A 10446-nucleotide genomic window follows, 5' to 3' on the forward strand; every position below is an offset into this window, starting at 1 on the left:
AGGGGGTCCTTGCTTCATCTCTCTCAGTGAGAGAGATGAAGCAGGGTCTTCATCTCTCTCTCTCTCTCAGTTAGGGGGTCCCTGCTTCATCTCTCTCAGTGAGAGAGATGAAGCAGGGTCTTCATCTCTCTCAGTCAGGGGGTCCCTGCTTCATCTCTCTCTCAGTTAGGGGGTCCCTGCTTCATCTGCAGGGTCTTCATCTCTCTCTCTCTCTCTCTCTCTCTCTCTCAGTTAGGGGGTCCCTGCTTCATCTCTCTCAGTGAGAGAGATGAAGCAGGGTCTTCATCTCTCTCAGTCAGGGGGTCCCTGCTTCATCTCTCTCTCAGTTAGGGGGTCCTTGCTTCATCTCTCTCAGTGAGAGAGATGAAGCAGGGTCTTCATCTCTCTCTCTCAGTTAGGGGGTCCCTGCTTCATCTCTCTCAGTGAGAGAGATGAAGCAGGGTCTTCATCTCTCTCAGTCAGGGGGTCCCTGCTTCATCTATCTCTCAGTTAGGGGGTCCCTGCTTCATCTCTCTCAGTGAGAGAGATGAAGCAGGGTCTTCATCTCTCTCTCAGTTAGGGGGTCCCTGCTTCATCTCTCTCTCAGTTAGGGGGTCCCTGCTTCATAGCTCTAAGTTAGGGGGTCCCTGCTTTCTCTCTCTCTCAGTTAGGGGGTCCCTGCTTCATAGCTCTCAGTTAGGGGGTCCCTGCTTCATAGCTCTAAGTTAGGGGGTCCCTGCTTCATCTCTCCCTCAGTTAGGGGGTCCCTGCTTCATCTCTCTCAGTGAGAGAGATGAAGCAGGGTCTTCATCTCTCTCAGTTAGGGGGTCCCTAATTCATCTCTCTCTCAGCTAGGGGGTCCCTGCTTCATCTCTCTCAGTGAGAGAGATGAAGCAGGGTCTTCATCTCTCTCAGTTAGGGGGTCCCTGCTTCATCTCTCTCTCAGTTAGGGGGTCCCTGCTTCATCTCTCTCAGTTAGGGGGTCCCTGCTTCATCTCTCTCAGTGAGAGAGATGAAGCAGGGTCTTCATCTCTCTCAGTTAGGGGGTCCTTGCTTCATCTCTCTCTCAGTTAGGGGGTCCCTGCTTCATCTCTCTCTCAGTTAGGGCGTCCCTGCTTCATCTCTCTCAGTGAGAGAGATGAAGCAGGGTCTTCATCTCTCTCAGTTAGGGGGTCCCTGCTTCATCTCTCTCTCAGCTAGGGGGTCCCTGCTTCATCTCTCTCTCTCAGTTAGGGGGTCCCTGCTTCATCTCTCTCTCAGTTAGGGGGTCCCTGCTTCATCTCTCTCAGCTAGGGGGTCCCTGCTTCATAGCTCTCAGTTAGGGGGTCCCTGCTTCATCTCTCTCTCAGTTAGGGGGTCCCTGCTTCATCTCTCTCTCAGTTAGGGGGTCCCTGCTTCATCTCTCTCAGTTAGGGGGTCCCTGCTTCATAGCTCTCAGTTAGGGGGTCCCTGCTTCATCTCTCTCAGTTAGGGGGTCCCTGCTTCATCTCTCTCTCAGTTAGGGGGTCCCTGCTTCATCTCTCTCATTGAGAGATGAAGGTTGGTTATCCAGGCTCAGGCAATAATTAACATTATTTTAATTAACTTAAGAATGATAATAATGTTTGTTGATGAGCACCATCATTATTATAAATGTACATATATGTATAAATGTAGTGCAAAACCATGAAAACTGTATGAACTGTTGTGTTTATTAGTAAATATAAAGAATTTGTTTTTGTTTGTTTGATGAAAAAGAGTAAGATTTATAATTTGGGAACACTTAATAGCCTGTTAGCTACAATATTAGCATAGCTACAATTTTAGCACATGGTGTTGCTGTGGTCATACTGCTTACTGCAGAAGGGCTGCTATAAAACTAAAGCTAATGTGTGTGCTGTATATCCACTGGTTAAAGCTAGGTGTAATCTGGACTGTAGAGGCGGATTATGATGGGATTATGAAGGTATCCCTTTTGGTTATTTATAATTACTCTATTACTGTTGATATGACTATTTTGCTATTGTTATTTTTAGATGCATGCATTTGTTATTTTTGTACTGTTTTCTTTATTCATTAAAAAATAATTGTTCATTATTTCATCTGTGGTATTTATTTTGTAAAATATAGAGCAAGGTTGAGGTACCAAAATGTGAAATATGTCCACAGTATCACATAAAATGTCTGTACCACCCATTTGCTGTTGTACAACGGTTCTCTGGTATTAGTAGATGGGAATCAAATCATTAATTGTAAAAGGCAAGTTAAGTAAGTTTGTTCATAGTTAGTAAATGAGGAGTAGTGGCAACTTTAGAATAACTACCCAATAACATATATTAACCATTAACAAATACTTAACTCATGTTAGTAAATGAGGAGTAGTTGCAACTTTAGAATAACTACCCAATAACATAAATTAACCATTAACACATACTTAACTCATGTTAGTAAATGAGGAGTAGTTGCAACTTTAGAATAACTACCCAATAACATAAATTAACCATTAACAAATACTTAACTCATGTTAGTAAATGAGGAATAGTTGCATTTTTAGAATAACTAGCCAATAACATATATTAACTATTACCAAATATTTAACTAGCCATTAGTAAGTGTTTTACTAATAGCTTGTTCATAATCCTTCAAACATATATAAGGCATAGTTTTAAATCATTAGCATATATGTAGTAAATATTTAACAAGCTATTAACAAGTCATTAACTAATAGTTTGTGAGTAATATATACATTATATATAAGGGATAGTTATACCTCCTTCACTAACTGTTAACAAATATTTGACAAGACATTAGTAACTCATTAAGTAATGCTTAATAAATGATCTATTAACTAGTTATAAGGCATTCATAAGACATAGTTATACATAATCAGCATACAGTTAATACGTGAGTTAACTCAGTGTTTATCAACCGCGGTAGATGGTACACTAAGTGTACCGCGGGTACTTGCGAGGTGTACCGTGAGCTTTGAAGAACGTGTGAAACCAGCCCCTCGAGAACAATGGCGCGTCCGTCAATCGATACGGCCATCATCCGTTTCACACACAGCCACGGCCGAGTCCATTCAGTGTAGGGGACCATCACTCACAGGAATGCAAATATGTTGTCCTGTGCAGCCACTTCTAGGGTTGCCTGCAGCCTGCAGCCTGTGAGTGTGTGTGTGTGTGTGTGTGTGTGTGTGTGTGTGTGTGTGTGTGTGTGTGTGTGTGTGTGTGTGTGTGTGTGTGTGTGTGTGTGCACACGCACGCTTGTTGTGCCTCGTAAAAAAAAAAAGAATCCAGCAAACAGCCCAAATAAAGTAGTCCATTTAAGTAGATAGGGACAACACTTATTGTCGAGGTAAGCACAACATTTTAGATCCATTTTAGAGAGTTTAAAACTATCAATTCCCGCGGAGTTTGATGCTAGCAGTTAGCGCATAGCAATGACATATGGTACTTTTTTTCCTTGAATATTCATGAAAGGCAGAGTGACATGGTTTGTTTTTTGCCTTGAAAGCAATGAAAGGCATACAATGTTGCTATACTCAGTGTGCCAAAATAGTATGGCTTTCATTCAGACAGTATATATTTGTAGGCCAAAGATATTTGTAATGGTCAAGGTTTCTTTATACCTGCCCAATAATCTGTGTGTATATGTATATGTGTATATATATGTGTATATATATATATATATATATATATATATATATATATATATATATATATATATATATATATATATATAATATAATATATATATATACGCACCATATATCTAGGTGTACCCTGGGATATTTTGGCTAAGCCAGGTGTACCTTGGCACCAAAAAGGTTGATAAACACTGAGTTAACTAATACTATGTGAGTGATCTATTAGCTATCTATAAGGCATATTTATAAATTCTTAACATACTATTAAAACATATTTAACAAGTCATTGATAACTCATTAACTAATAGTTTGTAACTAATCTATTAACTATGTCATGGTTACAACTCCTTAACTAGCTGTTAACAAACATTTAACAAGACATTAATAACTCATTAACTAATGGTTTATAAATGATCTAGTAAGCAGTTATAAGGCATAGTTATTAATCCTTAACTAACTATTAACAAATGCTTAACAAGTCATTAATAACTCATTAACTAACAGTTTATGAATGATCTATTAACTACTTATAACGAATAGTTATTCTAAAATGTTACCATGTAGGGTAGCACTCTACCTACAGTATAGCTACCCAACAGACAGTCAGGAAATAATATGACAAAAACACCACAGGCGCAACATTGGCTAGGCCGGCGCTGATAATATCACCATTTCTGTCTGCTCACTCTGTGTCTCAGAGGAGGACTGTAGACAGTTCCGAAACCTGCCTACCAGTGACAACATCTGTAGGCAGGTTTAGTCATTTCAAAAAGATGTTTTGTCATTTTAGGTTGAGAATGGATGAAGTGATCCTTTGATAATGAGTATCCGAGTCATTTATCTCAGAGGGAAGCACACAGACTCCTGAATTGCTGATATTTCAATTTATTGCATTCCTTATTTATTGTACGCTATTACTGCAAGCTTTCTTCTCATAACAAGTACACTCACTTAGAATTGTAACAAATAGCAGAAAAGATACATGTTTTAATCTTTAAAAGCAGGACTATAATGATTGTTTATAGATATACAAAAGACAATCTTCATTCGTTTCGGTCCCAAGCACTTCAACCTTGCTTGGTTTCACCTGCATAAAGGTAAGAAGATAATATTTAGGGAGGGATCACTTACTGTATTAAATTACATAAATAGTGCATGTGTGAATCTCAAAAGAATATTTGACAATAAATAAGCAATAATTCTTAATGGTATGTGATCAGATTTACATACACCCATTTGTGAGGACCTGAATTGTCCCATATTAAAGACAGACTTAATCCACCATGATGATGATTGTCACCTGCATAAAGGCAGGGACGTGCAAAGATAGATTCTAGGTGGTGCTTTTTTTACATTTTTTATAGTGTTTTCTTTTTTTTACAGTTTAGGCTACAGTATGTGGCCCATGGTGACATCGATCGATTCTGGATTAAAAGCTTCTAATATATTAACAATGCCCCAAATGTGCGTTGTAATTTTGCCAGACATCCCGCTACATGTGCCCGCGGCACTCCCGTGCCGTGCCCCTCCCTTCCCTCTCAACGTGAACGTGCAGCGCAGAGCGCAAAGGGGGCGGGTCTACAGATAGCCACACACACACACACACATCTCCTCTCCTTCCCGGCCCCCGTGCAAACTCAAAAGAGTTGAAAAGACTCATCTCTGTTTACATGAGACTGCTTCTCTGTGTAATCCTACGTTTGTATTATGGCTCAATGGGCTGTCATCTCCGTGACAACAGCTCGTTGAGGAGTAGGCAGGTTGTTAATTGGGGTCATTGAGAATTCAGAGTGTCCACTTTTACTTTCGCTTTTGACCAGTGCCAGTGGTTAGAACCAGTACTCTACTTTTAATGTTTTTGCATCAGTTTTAGCAACAGTAGAAGCCTGGATTCACAATGTGAATGAAAATAGCATGTTCAAAGTTCGTCAGTAAAAGAAAGGTGGACACTGAAAATCAGCAACAATATGCATTCATCCTATTATGGGCCTATCAACGAAACACCAATGAAGGAGGGTGCCCACCTGAAGACCCCAGTGAAGCGTTTACCCCTACCCCACTCAATACCAGGTGCTGATTAATCTAAGGGATTGTACTAGCTCAACATTGGGTGTAGCTGCATTGGGAACTCCTTATATGGTTATGGCTGAGTCATGGTGACATGAGCCTGACGTCAGAGGTCTACCTGCCGGCCGGCCGGCCAGGCAGGCCTTTAGTCAATTTTAATATAGGATAGGATGACAACACACATACAAACATCATTATTCATTGCAATAAAATTCATATTTACCTGCACAAACAACACCAGCATCTTCCCTGTGGTTACAGTTGTGGTTTCCAATCCCTCTATGGATGCACTGTGAAAGCTGTGACTCACTGCCTGAACAATTGACATCATCCAACCAGATGTTTCCAACACCCTCTCCGAAGGGTGTTGGAGATACCCTTCCCCTATGGACTTTCCTCCCTGGTGCTGACTGAGCCTCTCCACAGCCTAACTGTCTACACACAACCTTGGCATCAGGCAGATTCCAAGCATCATCACACACTGTCCCCCAGCTGCCACGGTAGTACACCTCCACTCTGCCTGAACAGGAGTTTGAACCACCGACCAGCCTCACTGAAAAACATTAAACGATGGCAATGATCAGTCTGAGAGAAAGCTTACCTGCAGGAGTGTCCTCATAATAAAGATTTGACATGACACTTGGGCTGTATATGTGTGCTGTGTGCTGAATGATGATCAGATTTAGACTAACCCTCTTCTCCCTTTTCGGTCCCAATCACTTCCACCTCACAGAGAGCCAGGACTTTATTCTGTCCAGGAATTACAATATTGACAAACCGACCCTCCATCCCATTACACGCAAAGGTTGTGGTGTCACCAGCTGGGATAGACTCGATTACAGCACATCTGCTCGGAAAGAGAAGGGAAAACAAATGTATTCTATCTCTATTCATTTGTAATTCTCAGATTCAGTGGTGCATTTGTGCAAAAAACAAGCAAGTAATACCTAGGATTTCCATTTCCATTGTCATTCAGGGAGTTTCCAATGCGGATCTCAGCTCCATTGATCCTTTCTTCACAGCAATCTTTTCTGTTGGTGATCTTGACAGAATTCACTGTGTAAGTCTTCTGCAGGTCAACTCTCCACCAGGGTTTAGTCTCTTTAAGTGTGTGGGCACAGGAGTTCTGTGACCATTTACTGGCACGATTCCCATCAATGGCTCTTTCAGGAGTTCCTGAAAAAGCCATTGAAGACTGAGCTACTCTGACTGTGACACCTTGTGCCACATTTGCACCTGCAAAAAGGTATTTATGAAGATAATATTAATGGATACTCCATCACTTATAGAAGCATTAAAACAAATAGCAGACATGACACATGTTCAAACCTTTAAAAGCATGGCTGTAAATAATAAAATGTCCTCATGGTTTGTGATCAGATTTAGACTAACCCTCTTCTCCCTTTTCGGTCCCAATCACTTCCACCTCACAGAGAGCCAGGACTTTATTCTGTCCAGGAATTACAATATTGACAAACCGACCCTCCATCCCATTACACGCAAAGGTTGTGGTGTCACCAGCTGGGATAGACTCGATTACAGCACATCTGCTCGGAAAGAGAAGGGAAAACAAATGTATTCTATCTCTATTCATTTGTAATTCTCAGATTCAGTGGTGCATTTGTGCAAAAAACAAGCAAGTAATACCTAGGATTTCCATTTCCATTGTCATTCAGGGAGTTTCCAATGCGGATCTCAGCTCCATTGATCCTTTCTTCACAGCAGTCTTTTCTGTTGGTGATCTTGACAGAATTCACTGTGTAAGTCTTCTGCAGGTCAACTCTCCACCAGGGTTTAGTCTCTTTAAGTGTGTGGGCACAGGAGTTCTGTGACCATTTACTGGCACGGTTCCCATCAATGGCTTTTTCAGGAGTTCCTGTCAATCCGTGATTTATTTCCTTGAATATTGAAGACTGAGCTACTCTGACTGTGACACCTTGTGCCACATTTTCACCTGCAAAAAGGTATTTATGAAGATAATATTAATGGATACTCCATCACTTACAGATGCATTAAAACAAATAGCAGACATGACACATGTTCAAACTTTAAAAACATGGCTGTAAATAATAAAATGTCCTCATGGTTTGTGATCAGATTTAGACTAAAATCAGATTTAATCCCAAACACTTAAACCTCAATTAGAGGCAGGATTTAAATGTTTCCAGGAATTACAATATTGACAAACTGACCCACCATCCCATTACAGTTTGCCTGTTTTGGGCCTGTTCAATAAAGCAAAAGCTTGGTTTTCAAACTGTGCAAAAAATATTACTGTTGCCCAGTTGGGACAAGATAAGTATTTTTTAAGCTTTTAAAAAGGTTTAATACTTTTGGAGCTATTAATAAGGTCAAGCTGACCTGTATTTAAACCCACCCATGGTTTGGATGTGTTTTCTGTCGTTCACCTTTGAGGTATATGTATAGGCTTATTACAACTGTAGCATAAAGTCAATCAATAGATTCCCATGAAGAAGACAACTTGCTAATTAATACACTTCAAATTCATACACTTTCAAACTAAAACAAAACAAAGTCAAAAACATGTTGGGGACACACTATCTTTACTTATGTCTTCTAATATGTGATGTACACACATATTATTGTCACTAGCAAAGATAAATATAATCAGTCTGACTGATTAAAATCACTTAAATCATAAATGTACTCTTTCTCATAACAGTGATTCAAATTACTATTTAAAGTTGTTTATTTATAATGCAGTACTTACTTTCCATACTGAGGCATATCTCCCCAGTAAAAACAAACAACACAAGGATAATATCTCGGGTCATCATCCTGTGAAAAAAAATATATATAAATACTTCAGTCAGTGAACCTTTCAAATGGATAATTTCTACAGGAAAATTGTTCAAATTCAAGTGACACTTAAAAAATAGCCTGGGATCCAGCCTGCTTCGCTACTTTCGGCGGACTTTTTTTTCTCTCTTAGCTTCTCAGTCTGGAAAGCCTCCTATTGACTCGTTTTGCAGAACTACACTGGAACATATGTTACGTTAGGCAACGTCGTTGCTGATTGGATGTTGTTCAAACGAATGACGAATCACAACGATCACACCGTTTTTTTTTGTCCCGCCCCGCACCACAGACCAACCAGAAGCCGCGGCACGATTCCAGCCGTATGCCATGTCCCGCCTCCCTTGGAGATAGGAGGCTTTCCAGACTGATAAGCGAAGAGAGAAAAAAAAGTCCGCCGAACGTAGCGAAACAGGCTGGATCCCAGGCTACTTAAAATATGCCTCGTTGAACTTTTTGTGCCGGACACTGTTGCCTCAGTTAAAATGTTAACTCAAAAAGGTTTCCTGGTCTACATCTAATAGACAGAGCCGAAAGAAAGATAGATAATTCATAGATAGAAATGGGGACAGAGAAAGGCAGGACATTAGAGAAAGACAGTAAGCAAGTAAAGGTGCAGGAACACCAAACATTTCATGCAGTCTAAATGGTTTTAACATGGCAAAGTTGATCCCCGGAGAGAAATGCAGATTTATAATAGCAACAGGTAAACACAGGTAAGAGTAAAATGAATAAATAAATAAAGGCAAATCAAATAGGTGAGCTTTGATTTTTCACTAAATATATGCAACAGGTTCCTGAATGAATACGATGTACAGTACAATATTTTATTTTATTTAACCTTTATTTAACCAGTAAAATCACATTGAGACCATTGTCTCTTTTACGAGTGTGCACTGGCTATATAATATGAATAAACAGTGAATATATAAATTAATATACTGTATGTGTATCATCATTTAATATAATAATGGATATAGTATTTATCTATCAATATTTATCCTTAACATTAACATCCTTAACATGTCTTTATGTTGGACAATATTATTTGGCAGTCTCCAATTCGTATCAACTACTGTAGGTAAATTGGTCTAAATAAATACACCAGTGATTACTTTCAGTAGGCCTACATCAAATGATGGTAAGGTACATAAATATTAAAACTGCACTATGTAACTTTCATCTTCTACCCCGGATTTGAACGCGGCTCTTGCGCAAGTGCTGAATCTTTTAACATTGAACTAATAGAGCCTGCCTGCTTGCTCAGGGGATAAATTGAATATTGACCTTCAGGTCAAAAAAGGTCATGTCTCACCTAGACACAGGATCTAAATGTCTCAATAGAAGAGCAGGGAGACAAAATACAGCCACGCCAATTAAATAAGTTATATTGTATCTTATTGTATCGTATTACATTTTATTCATAAAAAGGTTGCACACTGTATAGTTCTGCTTTAAATAGTGTTTAGAAATCTTCTCTTACCATCAATTTAGATCAATTTAATCAACTGTCATGTTTTATATTTAAGTTGAGGACCTTCTATCCAACTTTAAACTAGTAAATATCTACTGTAGGCTACTGCAGATAGAGCAGAAGTGGAGAGGAAAGGCAAAGAGAAGAGTTAAATCACTGGATACATACCTTGAATCTTTTCAGTGCCCGCTCTGTAGCTGTATGTACACTGAAGAAAGAGCAGTATTTATTACTTTAGCTCTTGTTTGACAAACAAACGTTTTTTTGGGGTGGGTACCTAAAACAACAGACTAAAACAACAGTTTAGTTTAGGGAGACACTCCCTAAACAAATAATGAATCATCTGTTGGCAGGGCTGGATTAACACCTCTCAGTGCCCCTGGGCACTGGAACTGCAATGGGCCCCCCCTCATGCGCCCGCGCGCAAAGCGCGCGGGTGCCCGATTTGCAAGAAAGAAAAATTTTGCCATTTGACATCATT

The 10446-nt window shown here is 39.8% G+C and overlaps 1 protein-coding gene across 2 annotated transcripts; it reads right to left on the reverse strand.

Moving 5' to 3' along the window:
* Positions 1–4476: 4476 nt before the first annotated feature.
* On the reverse strand, positions 4477–10167 carry LOC311042576 (CD5 antigen-like). 2 transcript variants are annotated; one of them, XM_084053382.1, is made up of 8 exons: positions 10134–10167; positions 8406–8473; positions 7322–7628; positions 7067–7221; positions 6622–6910; positions 6367–6521; positions 5898–6227; positions 4477–4694 (listed from the first exon to the last, which is right to left on the reverse strand). In XM_084053382.1, the coding sequence occupies exons 2-8, from the start codon at positions 8470–8472 to the stop codon at positions 4675–4677; spliced, it is 1323 nt and encodes a 440-aa protein (XP_083909508.1). In that variant the 5' UTR covers position 8473; positions 10134–10167; the 3' UTR covers positions 4477–4674. The 2 variants fall into 2 exon arrangements, with proteins under 2 accessions (XP_083909508.1, XP_083909509.1); XM_084053383.1 differs by lacking the exon at positions 10134–10167 and adding an exon at positions 9714–9717 and having other exon boundaries at positions 8406–8475.
* Positions 10168–10446: the final 279 nt, after the last annotated feature.

The sequence above is a fragment of the Gymnoscopelus microlampas genome, assembly GCF_963454915.1.
Source record: "Gymnoscopelus microlampas genome assembly, chromosome: 3".
NCBI lineage: Eukaryota > Metazoa > Chordata > Actinopteri > Myctophiformes > Myctophidae > Gymnoscopelus > Gymnoscopelus microlampas.

Excerpts from the sequence above, each read along its gene's own strand:
- LOC311042576 (XM_084053382.1), bottom strand. The coding sequence starts at position 8,472 with ATGATGACCCGAGATATTATCCTTGTGTTGTTTGTTTTTACTGGGGAG. Across the intron at positions 6,911-7,066 it reads GACCGAAAAGGGAGAAGAGG|GTGCAAATGTGGCACAAGGT; the intron begins GTTAGTCTAAAT and ends ACCTTTTTGCAG. Across the intron at positions 6,522-6,621 it reads AATGGAAATGGAAATCCTAG|ATGTGCTGTAATCGAGTCTA; the intron begins GTATTACTTGCT and ends CTTTCCGAGCAG.